Source organism: Amblyraja radiata, chromosome 4 (genome assembly GCF_010909765.2).
Source record: "Amblyraja radiata isolate CabotCenter1 chromosome 4, sAmbRad1.1.pri, whole genome shotgun sequence".
Taxonomy (NCBI): Eukaryota; Metazoa; Chordata; class Chondrichthyes; order Rajiformes; family Rajidae; genus Amblyraja; species Amblyraja radiata.
In genome coordinates this window covers 121076415-121097622 of record NC_045959.1, presented here as the reverse complement: position 1 = coordinate 121097622, position 21208 = coordinate 121076415, and the positions used below count along the sequence as shown (strand labels likewise).

Genomic DNA, 21208 nt, shown 5'->3' with positions numbered 1-21208 from the left:
TTGGCTTTTTGGCGTGATGTACATTCGGCTTCTTGGCTTTGGCTTCTCGTCCTTCGACGTCCTGTCCGCACACGGTATTGGACAAAGGCTGGAGAGGGAAGCAGGTGGGAGCCCGAACCAAAACCAGCAGGTGTGTGTTGGGATAGCGTTGCCCTGAGCGTGGGCTCCTTGCTGCCCACGCTGCCTTACCCTGGCGTCTGCGTTCTGCGCTGCTTCACGGATCTTGGCCACCCAGTCGGTCAGGTCGTCCTGACTGTCGGCTGCCACGTCGAGCAGCTGCGCGGGGTGACACGTCTGCTGGGAGTTGATGGTGAACACGTACTGCTTGCTCCCCTTGCCATCCTTGTGTATCACTGTCAAACAAAACCCAATGTGTACACACTGCCTTACACCAGACACAGACAGAGACACAGACACACACACAGACACACACACACACAGACGCACACAGACGCACACAGCCACACACACACAGGCACAGAGACACACACACACAGGCACAGAGACACAGACACACACACACACACACACACAGGCACAGAGACACACACACACAGGCACACACACACACAGGCACACACGCACACAGACGCACACAGCCACACACACACAGGCACAGAGACACACACACAGACACACACACACAGACGCACACAGCCACACACACACAGGCACACACACACACACACACAGACACACACACACACACACACACACGCACACACAGACGCACACAGCCACACACACACACAGACACACACACACACAGGCACACACACGCACACACAGACGCACACAGCCACACACACACACACACACACACACACACACACAGACACACACACACACACACACACACACACACACACACACACAGGCACAGAGACACACACACACACACACACACACACACACACACACACACACAGCCACAGACACACACACACACACACACACACACACAGGCACAGAGACACACACACACACACACACACACACACACACACACACACACACACACAGTGCTGGAGTGACGAGCGAGGGCCAGCTGTGCTGGACGGTGGAGAGTGTTGGGGAACAGTTGTACCTACAAACCTGTACGTCTTTCCATCCAAAGAAATCTCAACGTAGGGACGGCTGCGGCAATTCCTTTAGTAACTTGTCAGTTTCTTTGTTGAACTAAATTAAGGCGCATGTTGCAATCAAAAGCGCTTGAACAATTGGTTGGCACACCGCAACAGATCTACGCCGTGGTTAAACCAGGGCTAGCACTGGGGGTGGCTCGGTGGGGCAGCGGGTAGAGCTGCTGCCTCACAGCGCCGGAAACCCAGGATCCATCCTGACCACGGGTGCTGTCTGTACGGAGTTTGCACGTTCTCCCCGTGACCTGCGTGGGTTTTCTCCGGGATCTCCAGTTCCCTCCCACACTCCAAAGACGCACAGGTTTGTAGGTTCATTTTTCTTGGTGTAAATGTAAATTGTCCCCAGTGTGTGTAGGATGGTGTTAATGTGCGGGCACGGACTCGGTGGGCCGAAGGGCCTGTTTCCGCGCTGTATCTCTAAACTAAAGTGAATGTTGGACAGATGTTGAGCAGCTGACTCACCCACGTAGCACGTCGGAACATCGATAAACCCTTTGAGGAAACTTCCCAGTGGACTGTTCTCCACCGACTGTAGCGACAACAAACAGAAACAGATGTTACAGAAACACATCTGGATTCAGGTAGCATCACATTTATACTTTATAGAGTCACACAACACAGTAACACACCCATCATCCAATCTTGTCCATGCCGACCAACATGTCCCATCTAAGTCCCACCTGCCTGCATTCGGCCCACAACCCTATCCATGTACCTGTCCAAATGTCTTTTAAACGTTGGGATAGTCCCAGCCTCAACTACCTCCTCCGGCAGCTTGTTCCATACACCCACCACCCTTTGTGTGAAAAAGTTACCCCTCAGATTCCTATTAAATCTTTTCCCCTTCACCTTGAACCTATGTCCTCTGGTCCTCGATTCCCCTACTCTGGGCAAGAGACTCTGTGCATCTACCTGATCTATTCCTCTCATGATTTTATACACCTCTATAAGATCACCCATCATCCTTCTGCGCTCCATGGAATAGAGACCCAGCCTCCTCAACCTCTCCCTATAGCTCACACCCTCTAGTCCTGCCAACATCCTCGTAAATCTTCTCTGAACCCAGCTTGACAACATCTTTCCTATCTTGGCAACATCGTTGACCTGCTCTGTACTAATGGCACCAACGTGTGTGTTTGGGGCTGGGAACAGGTGGTGATAAATGGGAAGGAGGTCACCCCCTTCCTGGCCCTGACCCACGCCCACCCTCCCCTTCCCTCTCACCATCTTGTCACACCCCGCTTCACCCCCCCCCCCCTCACACTCCCCCCCTTACCCCCCCCTCACATTCCCCCCCCCTCACAGTTGCCCCCCTCACACTCCCCCCCTCACAGTTGCCCCCCCCCCTCACATTCCCCCCTCACACTACCCCCCCCTCACAGTTGACCCCTCACAGTTGACCCCTCACAGTTGACCCCTCACAGTTGACCCCTCACAGTTGCCCCCTCACAGTTGCCCCCCTCACACCCCCCCATCACAGTTGCCCCCCTCACAGTTGCCCCCTCACAGTTGCCCCCTCACCCTCCCCTCACAGTTGCCCCCCACAGTTGCCCCCCCACAGTTGCCCCCCCACAGTTGCCCCCTCACAGTTGCCCCCTCACCCCCCCTCACAGTTGCCCCCCACAGTTGCCCCCTCACCCCCCCCTCACAGTTGCCCCCTCACAGTTGCCCCCCCACAGTTGCCCCCCACAGTTGCCCCCTCACAGTTGCCCCCCCACAGTTGCCCCCCCACAGTTGCCCCCTCACAGTTGCCCCCTCACAGTTGCCCCCCCACAGTTGCCCCCCCACAGTTGCCCCCCCACAGTTGCCCCCCCACAGTTGCCCCCTCACCCCCCCCTCACAGTTGCCCCCTCACAGTTGCCCCCCCACAGTTGCCCCCTCACCCCCCCTCACAGTTGCCCCCTCACAGTTGCCCCCCCACAGTTGCCCCCTCACAGTTGCCCCCTCACAGTTGCCCCCTCACAGTTGCCCCCCCACAGTTGCCCCCTCACAGCTGCCCCCCCACAGTTGCCCCCCCACAGTTGCCCCCTCACAGTTGCCCCCTCACAGTTGCCCCCTCACAGTTGCCCCCTCACAGTTGCCCCCCCACAGTTGCCCCCTCACAGTTGCCCCCCCACAGTTGCCCCCTCACAGTTGCCCCCCCACAGTTGCCCCCTCACAGTTGCCCCCTCACCCCCCCTCACAGTTGCCCCCTCACCCCCCTCACAGTTGCCCCCTCACAGTTGCCCCCCACAGTTGCCCCCCCACAGTTGCCCCCTCACAGTTGACCCCTCACAGTTGCCCCCCCACAGTTGCCCCCTCACAGTTGCCCCCTCACAGTTGCCCCCTCACAGTTGACCCCTCACAGTTGACCCCTCACAGTTGCCCCCTCACAGTTGACCCCTCACCCTCCCGTCGGGCTCCACCGCTGCCGTCTCGTTGCTGGTCTCCTCCACGTAATTGGCCGGGAACCACAGCTGCTTCTTGCCCCCATAATCCCCTCTCCACCTGGTGGCACAAAGAGAGAGAGACGGCAATGTCACAGACTCACCCTGACCCTGGTACAGGCAGTCTAGTCTAGTACAGTCCAGTACAGTCTAGTCCAGTACAGTCTAGTACAGTACAGTCTAGTACAGTACAGTCTAGTACAGTACAGTCTAGTACAGTCTAGTCTAGTACAGTCCAGTACAGTCTAGTACAGTGTAGTCCAGTACAGTCTAGTACAGTCTAGTCTAGTACAGTCCAGTACAGTCTAGTCCAGTACAGTCTAGTCCAGTATAGTACAGTACAGTCTAGTACAGTCTAGTCTAGTACAGTCTAGTCTAGTACAGTCTAGTACAGTACAGTCTAGTACAGTACAGTCTAGTCTAGTACAGTCTAGTACAGTACAGTACAGTCTAGTACAGTCTAGTACAGTATAGTACAGTCTAGTACAGTACAGTACAGTCTAGTACAGTCTAGTACAGTATAGTACAGTACAGTCTAGTACAGTCTAGTCTAGTACAGTCTAGTCTAGTACAGTACAATCTAGTCTAGTACAGTACAGTCTAGTCTAGTACAGTACAGGCTAGTACAGTCTAGAACAGTACAGTCTAGTACAATCCAGTACAGTCTAGTCCAGTCTAGTACAGTCCCGTACAGTCTAGTACAGTCTAGTACAGTCCAGTACAGTCCAGTACAGTCTAGTACAGTACAGTCTAGTACAGTACAGTCTAGTACAGTATAGTACATTAGTCTAGTACAGTCTAGTACAGTACAGTCTAGTACAGTCCAGTACAGTCCAGTCCAGTACAGTCTAGTACAGTTTAGTCTAGTACAGTCTAGTCTAGTACAGTCTAGTACAGTACAGTACAGTACAGTCTAGTACAGTCCAGTACAGTCCAGTCCAGTACAGTCCCGCACAGTCTAGTACAGTACAGTCTAGTACAGTACAGTACAGTCTAGTACAGTACAGTCTAGTCTAGTACAGTACAGTCTAGTCTAGTACAGTACAGTCTAGTCTAGTACAGTACAGTCTAGTCTAGTACAGTCTAGTACAGTCTAGTACAGTCTAGTCCAGTACATTCTAGTACAGTACAGTCTAGAACAGTACAGTCTAGTCCAGTACCGTCTAGTCCAGTACAGTACAGTCTAGTACAGTACAGTCTAGTACAGTCCAGTACAGTCCAGTCCAGTACAGTCCAGTACAGTCCAGTCCAGTCTAGTACAGTCTAGTCTAGTACAGTCTAGTACAGTACAGTACAGTCTAGTACAGTTTAGTCTAGTACAGTCTAGTCTAGTACAGTCTAGTACAGTACAGTACAGTCTAGTACAGTGTGGTCTAGTAGAGTATAGTACAGTACAGTCTAGTACAGTACAGTCTAGTACAGTCTAGTACAGTCCAGTCCAGTACAGTACAGTCTAGTACAGTCTAGTACAGTCTAGTCTAGTACAGTACAGTCCAGTACAGTACAGTACAGTACAGTACAGTCTAGTACAGTCTAGTACAGTCTAGTACAGTACAGTCCAGTACAGTCTAGTACAGTCTAGTACAGTACAGTCCAGTACAGTCTAGTACAGTCTAGTACAGTCTAGTACAGTCTAGTACAGTACAGTCTAGTACAGTCTAGTACAGTCCAGTACAGTCCAGTACAGTACAGTCTAATACAGTCCAGTACAGTCTAGTACAGTCTAGTACAGTACAGTCTAGTACAGTCCAGTACAGTCTAGTACAGTACAGTCTAGTACAGTCCAGTACAGTCTAGTACAGTCTAGTACAGTCTAGTACAGTCCAGTACAGTACAGTCCAGTACAGTCTAGTACAGTCTAGTACAGTCTAGTACAGTACAGTCTAGTACAGTAGTCTAGTACAGTCCAGTCCAGTACAGTCTAGTACAGTCCAGTACAGTCTAGTCCAGTACAGTCTAGTACAGTCTAGTACAGTACAGTCCAGTACAGTCCAGTACAGTCTAGTACAGTCTAGTACAGTACAGTCTAGTCCAGTACAGTACAGTCTAGTACAGTCTAGTACAGTACAGTCCAGTACAGTCTAGTCCAGTACAGTCTAGTACAGTACAGTCTAGTACAGTCTAGTACAGTACAGTCCAGTACAGTCTAGTACAGTCCAGTACAGTCTAGTACAGTACAGTCTAATACAGTCTAGTACAGTCCAGTACAGTCTAGTACAGTCCAGTACAGTCTAGTACAATACAGTCCAGTACAGTCTAGTACAGTCTAGTACAGTCGAGTACAGTCTAGTACAGTCTAGTACAGTACAGTACAGTCTAGTACAGTACAGTCCAGTACAGTCTAGTCCAGTACAGTACAGTCCAGTACAGTCTAGTCCAGTCCAGTCCAGTCTAGTACAGTCTAGTACAGTACAGTCTAGTACAGTCTAGTCCAGTCCAGTACAGTCCAGTACAGTCTAATACAGTACAGTCTAGTACAGTCTAGTACAGTACAGTCTAGTACAGTCTAGTACAGTACAGTCTAGTACAGTCCAGTACAGTCTAGTACAGTACAGTACAGTCCAGTACAGTCCAGTACAGTCTAGTACAGTCTAATACAGTAGTCTAGTACAGTCTAGTACAGTCCAGTACAGTAAGTCTAGTACAGTAAGTCTAGTACAGTCCAGTACAGTCTAGTACAGTCTAGTACAGTACAGTCTAGTACAGTATAGTACAGTCTAGTACAGTCCAGTACAGTCTAGTACAGTCTAGTACAGTCCAGTACAGTCTAGTCCAGTACAGTACAGTCTAGTACAGTCCAGTCCAGTACAGTCTAGTCCAGTACAGTACAGTCTAGTACAGTCTAGTACAGTCCAGTCCAGTACAGTCTAGTACAGTACAGTCTAGTACAGTCCAGTACAGTCCAGTACAGTCCAGTACAGTCTAATACAGTACAGTCTAATACAGTAGTCTAGTACAGTCTAGTACAGTACAGTCTAGTACAGTACAGTCTAGTTCAGTCTAGTACAGTAGTCTAGTACAGTCTAGTACAGTCCAGTCTAGTACAGTACAGTCTAGTACAGTCTAGTACAGTACAGTCTAGTACAGTACAGTCTAGTACAGTCTAATACAGTCCAGCATAGTCTAGTACAGTCTAGCACAGTCTGGTGACGTCTAGTCTTGGTTAGTTTAGGTTAGGTTAGTTTAGGAAGGGTCTCGATCCGAAACGTTACCGATTCCTTCTCTCCAGAGATGCTACCTGTCCCGCTGAGTTACTCCTGCATTTTGTGTCTATCTTCAGTTTAGATTAATTGTTTAATTTAGTTCCCGTAAATTTAGTTCCCGTACAGACAGCACCAGTAGTCAGGATGGAACCCGGGTCTCTGGCGCTGTGAGGCAGCGACTCTACCCTAATGTAGGTTCATTGTTGTCACGTGTATCGAGGTACAGTGAAAAGCTTTGTTGTGCAAGCTGTCCAATAAGATCAGAGACCACTAAACTCCAGTACAACAAATGGGAAGATACAGAGTGCAGAATATAGTTCTCAGCATTGTAGCGCATCAGTTCCACAGACAAAGTCCAATGTCCGCAATGGGGTAGATGTGAATCGGACAGAACCCTAGCTTTTGGAAGGACCGTTCAGAAGCCTGATAACAGAGGGGAAGAAGCTGTTCCTGAGGAAGATAAGATAATGGTGTTTAAGAAGCTTTTAGACAGGCACATGGATATGCAGGGGGTGGAGGGATACGGATCACGTGCAGGCAGAGGAGAGTTGGTCTTGGCATCGTGTACGGCAGGGATATTGTGGGCCGAAGGGCCTGTTCCTGTGCTGTTCTATGTTTCTCTAAGATTCCGGCCCATCAACCTTCCTTGGCAACATCCCCACATCAGATGCAGTATAATATAGATAAATGTGAGGTTATCCACTTTGGCGGCAAAAACAAGGGGGCAGATTATTATCTCAATGGGGTTAGGTTAGGTAAGGGGGAGGTACAGCGAGACCTGGGTGTCCTTGTACACCGGTCACTGAAAGTTGGCGTGCAGGTACAGCAGGCAGTGAAGAAAGCTAATGGAATGTTGGCCTTCATAACAAGAGGATTTCAGTATAGGAGTAAAGAGGTTCTTCTGCAGTTGTATAGGGCTCTGGTGAGACCACATCTGGAGTATTGCGTATAGTTTTGGTCTCCTAATTTGAGGAAGGACATTCTTGTGATTGAGGCAGTGCAGCGTAGGTTCACGAGATTGATACCTGGGATGGCGGGACTGTCATATGAGGGAAGATTGAAAAGACTAAGCTTGTATTCACTGGAGTTTAGAAGGATGAGGGAGAATATTATAGAAACATGTAAAATTATAAAAGGACTGGACAAGCTAGATGCAGAAAAAATGTTCCCAATGTTGGGCGAGTCCAGAACCAGGGGCCACAGTCTTAGAATAAACGGGAGGTTTTTAAGATTTAAGATTGAGGTGAGAAAAAACGTTTTCACCCGGAGAGTTGCGAATTTGTGGAATTCCCTGCCACAGAGGGCAATGGAGGCCAAATCACTGGATGGATTTAAGAGAGAGAGTTAGATAGAGCTCTCGCGGCTAGTGGAGTCAAGGGATATGGGGAGAAGGCAGGCACGGGTTATTGATTGGGGACGATCAGTCATGATCACAATGAATGGCGGTGCTGGCTCGAAGGGCTGAATGGCCTCCTCCTGCACCTGTTTTCTATGTTTCTATCACCGCGTGGTCTGAGCTGGCACCATATCAGGGAGCCGTTGGTGCGAGGGGAGGAGTACCTGCGCTGTAAGTATAAAATACATCGCGGGGCTTGCTTTCACAGAGGCCCAGGGACCTGACACCAAAATCGGCAACGTTCCAGAGAAGGAGTCTGGTGGAAGCCTCTGACTGGTGGAAGAGGACCGGGTTTCTGGGAGTTGAGTGTACAGTATTTATTAGTAAAGTTTAAAGGATAAAGTTTTGTGCTTTTTAATATTTAATATAGAGTTAATTTGGGAGTAAGATATGTCAGTGGAGATTGGCCCCGTGGTTTGCTCAGCCTGCAACATGTGGGAGATCAGGGATATGGTCGGTGTCCCTGGTGACTACGTTTGCAGGAAGTGTGTACAGCTGCAGCTCATGGCAGACCGCATTGAACGATTGGAACTGCGGCTGGATTCATACTGGAACATCCACGATGCTGAGAAAGTCGTGGATAGCACGTACAGCGAGTTGGTCACACCGCAGGTAAAAGGTAAGGGGACAGAAAGGGAACGGGTGGCCAATAGCCAGCAAAGCAGTAGGCAGGTAGTGCAGGAGTCCCCTGCGGTCATCTCCCTCCTAAACAGGTATACCATTTTGGATACTGTTGAGGGAGATGGCTCATCAGGGGAATGCAGCAGCAGCCAAGTTCATGGCACCATGGGTGGCTCTGCGGCACATGCGGGGGGGAAAAAGAGTGGAAGGGCAATAGTAATAGGGGATTCAATTGTCAGGGGAATAGATAGGCGTTTCTGCGGCCGCAAACAAGACTCCAGGATGGTATGTTGCCTCCCTGGTGCAAGGGTCAGGGATGTCACTGAACGGCTGCAGAACATTCTGGAGGGGGAGTGTGAACAGCCAGTTGTCGTGGTGCATATTGGCACCAACGATATAGGTAAAAAAAGGGATGAGGTCCTACAAGGTGAATTTAGGGAGCTAGGAGATAAACTTAAAAGTAGGACCTCAAAGGTAATAATCTCTGGATTACTACCAGTACCACGGGCCAGTCAGAGTAGAAATAGGAGGATATTGCAGATGAACACGTGGCTTGTAAAATGGTGCAAGGGGGAGGGATTCAAATTTTTAGGGCATTGGAACCAGTTCTGGGGGAGGTGGGACCAGTACAAACAGGACGGTCTGCACCTGGGCTGGAATGGAACCAATGTCCTTGGGGGAGTGTTTGCTAGTGCTGTCGGGGAGGATTTAAACTAATGTGGCAGGGGGATGGGTACAAGAGCAGAGAGGCAGGGGGGTGTAAAATGAGGGTAGAAGCAATAGGTAGCAAGGTGAAAAGTAAAAGTGGCAGGCAGACAAAACCAGGGCAAAAATCAAAAAGGGCCACTTTTCAACATAATTGTATAAGGGGTAAGAGCGTTGTAAAAACAAGCCTGAAGGCTTTGTGTCTCAATGCAAGGAGCATTCGTAATAAGGTGGATGAGTTGAACGTGCAGATAGCCATTAATGATTATGATATAGTTGGGATCACGGAGACATGGCTCCAGGGTGACCAAGGCTGGGAGCTGAACATCCAGGGATATTCAATATTCAGGAGGGATAGAGAGAAAGGAAAAGGAGGTGGGGTAGCGTTACTGGTTAGAGAGGAGATTAACGCAATGGAAAGGAAGGACATTAGTTTGGAGGATGTGGAATCGGTATGGGTAGAGCTGCGAAACACTAAGGGGCAGAAAACGCTGGTGGGTGTTGTGTACAGGCCACCTAACAGTAGTAGTGAAGTTGGAGATGGTATCAAACAGGAAATTAGAAATGCGTGCGACAAAGGCAAAACAGTTATAATGGGCGACTTCAATCTACATATAGATTGGGTGAATCAAATTGGCAGGGGTGCTGAGGAAGAGGATTTCTTGGAATGTATGCGGGATAGTTATCTAAATCAACATGTAGAGGAACCAACGAGAGAGCAGGCTATTTTAGACTGGGTATTGAGTAATGAGGAAGGGTTAGTTAGCAGTCTTCTTGTACGTGCCCCCTTGGGCAAGAGTGACCATAATATGGTTGAGTTCTTCATTAGGATGGAGAGTGACATTGTTAATTCAGAAACAATGGTTCTGAACTTAAAGAAAGGTAACTTTGAGGGTATGAGACGTGAATTGGCCAAGATTGACTGGCAATTAATTCTAAAAGGGTTGACGGTGGATATGCAATGGAAGACATTTAAAGACTGCATGGATGAACTACAAAAATTGTTCATCCCAGTTTGGCAAAAGAATAAATCAGGCAAGGTAGTGCATCCGTGGATAACAAGGGTTATCAGGGATAGTATCAAAGCGAAGGATGATGCGTACAAATTAGCCAGAAAAAGCAGCATACCAGAGGACTGGGAGAAATTCAGAGACCAGCAGAGGAGGACAAAGGGCTTAATTAGGAAAGGAAAAATAGATTATGAAAGAAAACTGGCAGGGAACATAAAAACTGACTGCAAAAGTTTTTATAGATATGTGAAAAGAAAGAGATTAGTTAAAACAAATGTAGGTCCCTTGCAGTCAGAAACAGGTGAGTTGATCATGGGGAACAAGGATATGGCGGACCAATTGAATAACTACTTTGGTTACGTCTTCACTAAGGAAGACATAAATAATCTGCCGGAAATAGCAGGGGACCGCGGGTCAAAGGAGTTGGAGGAATTGAGTGAAATCCAGGTTAGTCGGGAAGTAGTGTTGGGTAAATTGAATGGATTAAAGGCCGATAAATCCCCAGGGCCAGATAGGTTGCATCCCAGAGTACTTAAGGAAGTAGCTCCAGAAATAGTGGATGCATTAGTAATAATCTTTCAAAACTCGTTAGATTCTGGAGTAGTTCCTGAGGATTGGAGGGTAGCTAACGTAACCCCACTTTTTAAGAAGGGAGGGAGAGAGAAAACGGGGAATTACAGACCAGTTAGTCTAACATCGGTAGTGGGGAAACTGCTAGAGTCAGTTATTAAAGATGGGATAGCAGCACATTTGGAAAGTGGTGAAATCATTGGACAAAGTCAGCATGGATTTACGAAAGGTAAATCATGTCTGACGAATCTTATAGAATTTTTCGAGGATGTAACTAGTAGCGTGGATAGGGGAGAACCAGTGGATGTGGTGTATCTGGACTTCCAGAAGGCTTTCGACAAGGTCCCACATAAGAGATTAGTATACAACCTTAAAGCACACTGGCATTGGGGGTTCAGTATTGATGTGGATAGAGAACTGGCTGGCAAACAGGAAGCAAAGAGTAGGAGTAAACGGGTCCTTTTCACAATGGCAGGCAGTGACTAGTGGGGTACCGCAAGGCTCAGTGCTGGGACCCCAGCTATTTACAATATATATTAATGATCTGGATGAGGGAATTGAAGGCAATATCTCCAAGTTTGCGGATGACACTAAGCTGGGGGGCAGTGTTAGCTGTGAGGATGATGCTAGGAGACTGCAAGGTGACTTGGATAGGCTGGGTGAGTGGGCAAATGTTTGGCAAATGCAGTATAATGTGGATAAATGTGAGGTTATCCATTTTGGTGGCAAAAACAGGAAAGCAGACTATTATCTAAATGGTGGCCGACTAGGAAAAGGGGAGATGCAGCGAGACCTGGGTGTCATGGTACACCAGTCATTAAAAGTAGGCATGCAGGTGCAGCAGGCAGTGAAGAAAGCGAATGGTATGTTAGCTTTCATAGCAAAAGGATTTGAGTATAGGAGCAGGGAGGTTCTACTGCAGTTGTACAGGGTCTTGGTGAGACCACACCTGGAGTATTGCGTACAGTTTTGGTCTCCATATCTGAGGAAGGACATTATTGCCATAGAGGGAGTGCAGAGAAGGTTCACCAGACTGATTCCTGGGATGTCAGGACTGTCTTATGAAGAAAGACTGGATAGACTTGGTTTATACTCTCTAGAATTTAGGAGATTGAGAGGGGATCTTATAGAAACTTACAAAATTCTTAAGGGGTTGGACAGGCTAGATGCAGGAAGATTGTTCCCGATTTTGGGGAAGTCCAGGACAAGGGGTCACAGCTTAAGGATAAGGGGGAAATCCTTTAAAACCGAGATGAGAAAAACTTTTTTCACACAGAGAGTGGTGAATCTCTGGAACTCTCTGCCACAGAGGGTAGTCGAGGCCAGTTCATTGGCTATATTTAAGAGGGAGTTAGATGTGGCCCTTGTGGCTAAGGGGATCAGAGGGTATGGAGAGAAGGCAGGTATGGGATACTGAGTTGGATGATCAGCCATGATCATATTGAATGGCGGTGCAGGCTCGAAGGGCCGAATGGCCTACTCCTGCACCTAATTTCTATGTTTCTATGTTTCTATCAGTGGAACATGAATCAGTGCAGGGACGAAGTGCAGGTGCTGGATTACAGTAAAGGTAGACACAAAACGCTGGAGTAACTCAGCGGGGCAGCGAGCGGTAGAGTTGCTGCCTCACAGCGCCAGGGTTCCATCTTGACTACGGGTGCTGAGAGAATTCAGCAGCTGGGCTTGTACACTCTGGAGTTTAGAAGGATGAGAGGGAATCTTATTGAAACATATAAGATTATGAAGGGTTTGGACACGCTAGAGGCAGGAAACATGTTCCCGATGTTGGGGGAGTCCAGAACCAAGGGCCACAGTTTAAGAATAAGGGGTAAGCCATTTAGAACGGAGATGAGGAAACACTTTTTCACACAGAGTTGTGAGTCTGTGGAATTCTCTGCCCCAGAGGGCGGTGGAAGCCGGTTCTCTGGATGCTTTCAAGAGAGAACTAGATAGGGCTCTTAAAGATAGCGGAGTCAGGGGTTATGGGGAGAAGGCAGGAACGGGGTACTAATTGGGGATGATCAGCCATGATCACATTGAATGGCGGTGCTATCACGAAGGGTCGAATGGCCTACTCCTGCACCTATTGTGTATTGTCTATTGTCTGTGTGGAGTTTGTATGTTCTCCCTGTGACCGCGTGGGTTTTCTTTGAGATCTTATTTAGACAAACTCATGAGAGGAATATATCGGGTAGATGCCCAAAATAGGGGAATCGAGGACCAGAGGACATAGGTTTAAGTTGAAGGGGAAAAGATTTAATAGGAACCTGAAGGGTAACTTCTTCACACAGAGGGTGGTGGGTGTATGGAACAAGCTGCCAGAGGAGGTAGTTGAAGCTGGGACTATCCCATCGTTTAAGAAGAAGTTAGACAGGTACATGGATAGGACAGGTTTGGAGGGATGTGGACCAAACGCAGGCAGGTGGGACTAGTGTAGCTGGGGCATGTTGGCCGTTGTGGGCAAGTTGGGCCAAAGGGCCTGTTTCTACGCTGTATCACTCTATGATAATCCATCTCCGGTTTCCTCCCACACTCCACAGGTTTGTAGGTTAATTGGCTTGGTATAAATGTAAATTGTTGCTTGTGCGTGTAGGATAATGTCAGTGTGCGGGGATCGCTGGTTGGTGCGGAATCTGTGGGCTGAAGGGCCCGTTTCTGCGCTGTATCTCTACACTTAACTAAGATAAATATCTTGAGAGAAGGAATAGGAGAGGTTTGGGGTGGAGACCTTTGTTCAGACTGAGAGTCAGGGCAGAGGGAGACACAGAGACATGAAGCAGACTCACCAGCCCCCCTCCTGCTTGTCCACGTTGTGGATCAGGGCCTGCTTGCAGAAGGACAGCTCATCCTCCCGCTGGGCCTTGTAGTCGTACAAGGCCTTCACCGAGCACTGGGAGAAAGAGAGAGCAGAGACTAGAGTTACTGGGGGAACACACGCACACACGCGCACACACACACGCGCGCGCGCGCACACACGCACACACACACGCACACACACACACACACACACACGCACGCACTCTCACACACAAAGCGCATACACACGCACAAGCGCACAAGCGCACACACACGCGCACGCACGCAGGTACGCGCACGCACACACACGCATGCACGCTCACGCACATGCACACACACACCCGCACACACCCGCGCACACACACGCGCGCGCGCACACACACGCGCACACACACGCGCACGCGCACGCGCACACACACGCGCGCACACACACTCTCACACACGCACACAAGCGCATACACACACGCGCACGCGCACACACACTCACACACACACAAGCGCATACACACACGCACACACACGCGCACGCACACAGGCACGCGCACGCAAACACACACACGCATGCACGCACGCTCACACACACGCACGCACACACCTGCGCACACCCGCACCCGCACACACACTCACACACACACCCACTCACACACTAACACGCGCGCGCACACACACACACTCCATTCTGTTGTCAACTCAGAGTTTCAGAGCCGTACAGCACGGAAACAGGCCTTTCGGCCCACCTTGTCCACACTGACTAAGGAATACCAATTGAACATCCCCTACACAGTTGGGTTTAGAGGCCATAAGTATCATGACCCGGAATATCACCCGTGCAGGAACGAACTGCAGATGCTGGTTTACCAAAAAAAGTGCTGGAGTAACTCAGCGGGTCAGGCAGCATCTGTGGAGAACATGGATAGGTGACGTTTCACAGAGTGCTGGAGTAACTCAGCGGGTCAGGCAGCATCTGTGGAGAACATGGATAGGTGACGTTTCGGGTCGGAACTCTTCTTCAGACATCTCCAGAGATGCTGCTTGACCCGCTGAGTTACTCCAACACTTTATATTTATCTTTAGTCTGAACCAGCATCTGCAGTTCCTTCCTGCACAGGTGATGTTTGGCGTTGGGACGGTTATTCAGACCTATCCAATTGGTGTTGAGGTCTTCACCTGCGTTAGGGATCAGTGGCTCCGTGACACCCCCCCCCCCCCCCTCCACCCCCCACCCTCTCAGGCAGGGAGTCACAGCCCCCTCAGACAATGCAATGGTGCACTGAGACTGGGGTGCAGCACAGTGGCATCTGGCACCAACAGGGATGAAGTACGACCTTCCCTCCCCCACCAAGTACCCAGCCCAACCTGTGGAGAGACCCAACCAATGAGTCACATCACGAGCGGCACAGACACGGTCGACAGTCACAACCTTTTTCCCGCAGGGTGTCCAACACTAGGGGGCGCAGCTTTCAGGTGAGAGGGGCAAGGTTTACAGGAGATGTGGGGGGCAAGGTATTTTTTACACAGAGGGTGGTGGGTGCCTGGTATCTGCCGTTCAGATGCCTTCTTCTTCTTCTTGTGTATGGCATGCACAGCCAGCCTAAAGTTGTTCTATTTGATCATCTGATTGTGCACGCCGGGTTGATGGCATTCGTCGAAACAAGGTGGACCACGTGAAGGTTGCAACCTCTCACCCCGTTCAGATACCTGATAACAGAGGGGAAGAAGCTGTGCCTGGTGGAGGCAGATACCATAGTGGTGTTTAAGAGGCTTTTAGACAGGCACATGGATATGCAGGGAATGGAGGGATACGGATCACGAGCAGGTAGAGGAGAGTTGGTCTTGGCATCAGGTTCGGCACAGACACTGTGGGCCGAAGGGCCTGTTCCTGTGTTGCACCATGTTCTAAGGGGTAGTCTGTGGTCAGGGTGCAGCTGCTGACTAGGTCCCTCAGCATGAAGCTTCTCCCAAATGAAACATCTCAGCCCCTCACTAGGACCAAGCACTGACCTCCTCCCACACCCACCACAAAGCCCACACGACCAAGAGTCTGGGTCTTACCCTTACTGTTGGCATCTTATTGGCTTCTACGTAGAAGTGTGGTGTCCTCATCTCATACAAGGCTCCATAGTCCAGCTCCTGAAAGCAAGGTGAATAATCGTTAGTCAGAGAGACTGCGATGAGAAGTACCCAGGGTCAATGTGGACAGTTGTCATTCCTTGTTTATCAATAGTTTAGTTTAGAGATACAGCACGGAAACATGCCCTTCGTCCCACAGAGTCCGCACCCCAACCAGCGATCCCCACACACTAACGTTATTAGTTTAGTCTAGTTTAGTTTAGTTTATTGTCACGTGGACTGAGGTACAGTGAAACACTATCCTACACACACTAGGGACAAGTTAGAATCTTTACCAAAGCCAAGTAACCTATAAACCCGTACGTCTTTGGATTGTGGGAGGAAACCGGAGCACCCGGAGAAAACCCACGCTGGTTACGGGGAGAACGCACGAACTCTGTACAGAGAGCACCGTAGTCAGGATGGAACCCGAGTCTCTGGCACTGTGAGGCAGCAACTCTACCGCTGGGCCAAAATACTTTAATATTCTTTATCATCACCTTGGTCACAAGGCTGGTGACACAGCATCTAAGTCTGTGGATAAATGTGAGGTTATCCACTTTGGTAGCAAAAACAGGAAGACAGATTATTATCTAAATGGTGTCAAGTTGGGGAAAAAGGGAAGTACAACGGGATCTGGGGGTCCTTGTTCATCAGTCTATGAAAGTAAGCATGCAGGTGCAGCAGGCAGTGAAGAAAGCAAATAGCATGTTGGCCTTCATTACAAGAGGAGTTGAGTATAGGAGAAAAGAGGTCCTTTTGCAGTTGTACAGGGCCCTAGTGAGACCACACCTGGAGTATTGTGTGCAGTTTTGGTCCCCTAATTTGAGGAAGGACATTCTTACTATTGAGGGAGTGCAGCGTAGGTTTACAAGGTTAATTCCCGGGATGGCGGGACTGTCATATGCTGAGAGAATGAAGCAGCTGGGCTTGCATACTCTGGAATTTAGAAGGATGCGAGGGGATCTTATTGAAATATATAAGATTATTAAGGGTTTGGACACGCTAGAGGCAGGAAACATGTTCCTGATGTTGGGGGAGTCCAGAACCAGGGGCCACAGTTTAAGAATAAGGGGTAAGCCATTTTCAACGGAGTTGAGGAAACACTTTTTCACACACAGAGTTGTGAGTCTGTGGAATTTTCTGCCTCAGAAGGCGGTGGAGGCAGGTTATCTGGATGCTTTCAAGAGAGAGTTAGATAGGGCTCTTGAAGAGTGGCGTTTTGACGGGTCGAATGGCCTACTCCTGCACCTATTGTCTATTGTCCAAGTTTGTCTTTGATCAGTGGCGTCGTCAAACTAATGACCAATGATCAAAGCACAAAGTGCTGGAGAAACTCAGCAGGTCGGGCAGCATCCGTAGAGGGAATTTCACTGCCAATGGTTCTTTCCAGCGGGACCACAAGAAATACTCCTGGTAAACATGAAAGAAAATGAAGTTCTAGCTCGTCCCAGAGTCACACAGCATGGAACAGCGGAGCAGCGGTAGAGTTGCTGCCTCACAGCACCAGAGACCCGGGTTCCATCCCGACTGCGGGTGCTATCTGTACGGAGTTTGCACGTTCTCCCCGTGACCTCGTGGGTTTTCTCCAGGAGCGCCGGTTTCCTCCCACAATCTAACGTGCGGGTTTGTAAGTTAATTGGCTTCTGTACATTGTCCCTAGTGTGTAGGATTGAACTAGTGTAGAGGAATCGTTGGTCAGCGTGGACTCAGTGGGTCGAAGGGCATGTTTACGCACTGTATCTCCAAGGACCGACATCCCAATTTATCCATGCCAACCAAGATGTACATCTAAGATAATCGCATTGACTGAAGAGTTGCTCCAGCACTCACGATTGGGCCATAGTCCTCTAAACGCTATCTTCTCAAGTACCTGTCCAAATTGTTCACACCCTCAGGTCTTGGCAAGGACAGTTCAGTACAGTACTCACTCAGAACTGTTGGTAGTAGACACAAAATGCTGCAGAAACTCAGCGGGTGAGGCAGCATCTGTGGAGAAATGGAGTAGGCAACGTTTCGGGTCGAGACCCTTCTTCAAATTCTTCCCAGCATTTTTTGTCTACTTTCGATGTTTCCAGCATCTGCAGTTCCTTCTTATACAGCACTGTTGTGATGTCACCCTGAAATCCTCAGATGATTGTAGGTATGTTGCAAAGCCTACCTGAAGCGTCGTTGAAAATCTGTCGTTGCGGGTGTGCGCGATTTTGGCGCCGTTTAGAGGGGGCGGGTTTAAAACGCGATTTTCTCTAAGCTGTTCAAATCGAAAATGTTCAGCCTAGTTAATTATTAACGAAAAATCGCTGATAGACCCCGTCGCAAAAGCTATTATTAGTTTTAAAGGCCTCGTATAATAGTTATAGTAGTTTAAAAATCAATCTCTAAACCCGCGACCACCAGCAACCGCAGGGTCTCATAAAGCAAATATCTGAAGTTAGGCTGTATATTTTTACATTAAAAAGGGCTTCTAAAGAACCCTTTATACAAAATTTAATATTGCGAGTAGCTCATTTTGGGCCCATTATATCCCGCAGTATTTTTCTCGGCATTTGGGGGCACAAATCTACCGCAATGTGAACGTTTTAAACCAGCGCGTTCCACAGGGACCCACTGGAAAGCTGATTTAAATGGGCATTTATTTACAGCAATTAAACACTAAATTCCTTCCATTTGGTCTATAAATTAATGTAAATGAGATTTAAAAATCATGTTTTATTGTGAATTATTTGTGAATATTATTTGGACATTTAGGCTATTTAAAAATGTTAATCATTTATTAAGAAATGGATAGATGTTTAGATCTAGTAATTGAAGTCTGAAATTAGCTACAATTAGGTAACTAACTAATTATATGCTTTAATTTCAGGTCATCCAAGTAAGATTATTTTATATTTGTTTCAGAATGCTTCAATCTATGATAACTGAAAATTTCATTCAGTTCTCTTAATTTTCAAGAAAGTTATGGGCTTTTGACTGTTCACGATCACAGCTTTTTTGTTATGTCCATAGAAAATCAATAGGGAACAAGATGCTCATTTCCGAGTATGAAAATGGCCATAACTTTTTAAATACTTGAGATATGAAAGTGAATTAGGTGTCAAATTAAACTTATTTTTATGCTTTATCTGATGGGATAAATTACAGACTTGATTTTTAAAATCTCAAAATTTTGTAACATTGCTAATGTTTGCATCAGATGTTTGTTCTGATGATGGATGCGTTTGGCGGGAGCTAGCTTATGTTTCACAGATTTCACTGATACATGTCCATCACCGATGTTTCGGCCTCCTTGGGTCCAGAGCCTTCCTGGATTATCCCTGTTGCCAGGCCAACACAGGTCACGGCAGCTGAGAGGAGTCCGACAGTACCGGAACATTCCGCCTAGGCCGAATTCATGGGCCATAGGTGATAGGAGTAGAATTAGGCCATTCGGCCCATCAAGTCTACTCCGCCATTCAATCATGGCTGATCTATCTCCCCCTCCTAACCCCATTCTCCTGCTTTCTCCCCGTAACTTTTGACACCCGTACTAATCAAGAATCTATCTATCTCTGCCTTCATATAACCTTCAAGAAAAATTTATTCCTATGAAGAAAAAAAGGGGTAAGGGTAAGAACAGTCAGCCATGGCTCAGTAAAACTATAAAGGATAGTATTCGGCTGAAGGCAAGGGCATATAAGGTAGCCAGAGATAGTGGGAGGGTAGAGGATTGGGAAGCATTTAAAGGTCAGCAAAAAATAACTAAGAGATTAATTAAGACGGGGAAAATAGACTATGAAAGGAATTTAGCGAACAACATAAAAACTAATAGTAAGAGTTTTTATAGCTATATAAAAAGAAAAAGGGTGGCTAAGGTGAACGTTGGTCCATTGGAGGGTGAGACTGGAGAGTTGTTGGTGGGGAACATGGAAATGGCAAAGGCATTAAACGAGTATTTTGTATCAGTCTTCACCATAGAAGACACAAAAAATATTCCAACGCTGGATAAACAGGGGGCGGTAGGAATGGAGGAGCTAAATACTATTAAGATCACCAAGGAGGTGGTATTAGGGAAATTAATGAGACTGAAGGAGGATAAATCCCCTGGGCCTGATGGATTACATCCAAGGGTCTTGAGGGAGATAGCGGTGGGGATTGTGGATGCATTGGTGATAATTTTCCAAAACTCCCTGGAGGCAGGAACGGTCCCAGTGGATTGGAAAATGGCCAATGTAACACCTATATTTAAAAAAGGAAGTAAACAGAAGGCGGGTAACTATAGACCGGTTAGTGTAACATCGGTGGTGGGTAAAATGTTAGAGACAATTATTAAAGAAACACTAACGGGGCACTTGGATAAACATGACTTCATCGGACAGAACCAGCATGGTTTTGTGAAGGGGAAGTCCTGTTTAACGAATCTGCTCGAATTCTTTGAGGAAGTAACAACCCGGGTGGATAAAGGGGAACCGGTGGATGTGGTATACTTGGACTTCCAAAAGGCTTTTGACAAGGTGCCACATAAGAGACTATTGCTAAAAATTAAAAATTATGGGATTGGGGGTAATATATTAGCATGGGTAGAGGATTGGCTAACAAATAGGAAGCAGAGAGTGGGGATAAATGGTTCATACTCGGGATGGCAACCGGTAACTAGCGGGGTTCCGCAAGGGTCGGTGCTGGGACCCCAGTTGTTCACAATTTATATAAATGATTTGGAGGAGGGAACCAAGTGTAATATATCAAAATTTGCGGACGATACAAAAATGGGAGGAAAAGTAGGGGATGAGGAGGATAGGAAGAGTCTGCAAAAGGATATAGATAAGCTAGGTGAGTGGGCAACAACTTGGCAGATGAAATTTAATACTAATAAATGTGAAGTCATTCACTTTGGGAAAAAAAATGATAGGGCAAGTTATTTTCTAAATGAGGAGGAGCTGCGTTGTAATGCAACGCAAAGGGATCTAGGGGTATTAGTACATGAATCACTAAAAGTTAGTATGCAGGTGCAGCAAGCAATCAGGAAGGCCAATGGAGTTTTGGCCTTTATTGCTAGGGGGATTGAGTATAAAAACACGGAGGTCTTGCTGCAGCTGTACACAGTATTAGTGAGACCACATTTGGAATACTGTGTACAGTTCTGGGGTCCATACTTAAGAAAGGATGTACTAGCCCTGGAGGCAGTGCAGCGAAGGTTTACAAGATTAATTCCTGCAATGAGGGGATTGACATATGAGGAAAGGTTAAGTAGGCT

At 47.9% G+C, this 21208-nt stretch overlaps 1 protein-coding gene across 2 annotated transcripts in view; it reads right to left on the bottom strand.

The window, feature by feature from the left end:
- The window catches only part of LOC116972541 (1-phosphatidylinositol 4,5-bisphosphate phosphodiesterase gamma-1-like), a 127882-nt gene that overhangs the window by 29557 nt on the left and 77117 nt on the right, over positions 1-21208 (bottom strand). The window contains exons 20-24 of one of the 2 annotated variants that reach the window (XM_033020365.1): positions 15922-15999; positions 13860-13963; positions 3530-3629; positions 1605-1674; positions 190-353 (exon numbers count right to left, since the gene is read on the bottom strand). In XM_033020365.1, coding sequence (XP_032876256.1) covers positions 190-353; positions 1605-1674; positions 3530-3629; positions 13860-13963; positions 15922-15999 — 516 coding nt within the window. The remainder of the gene's footprint in view (positions 1-189; positions 354-1604; positions 1675-3529; positions 3630-13859; positions 13964-15921; positions 16000-21208) is intronic. The other variant, XM_033020366.1, reaches the window with a different exon arrangement.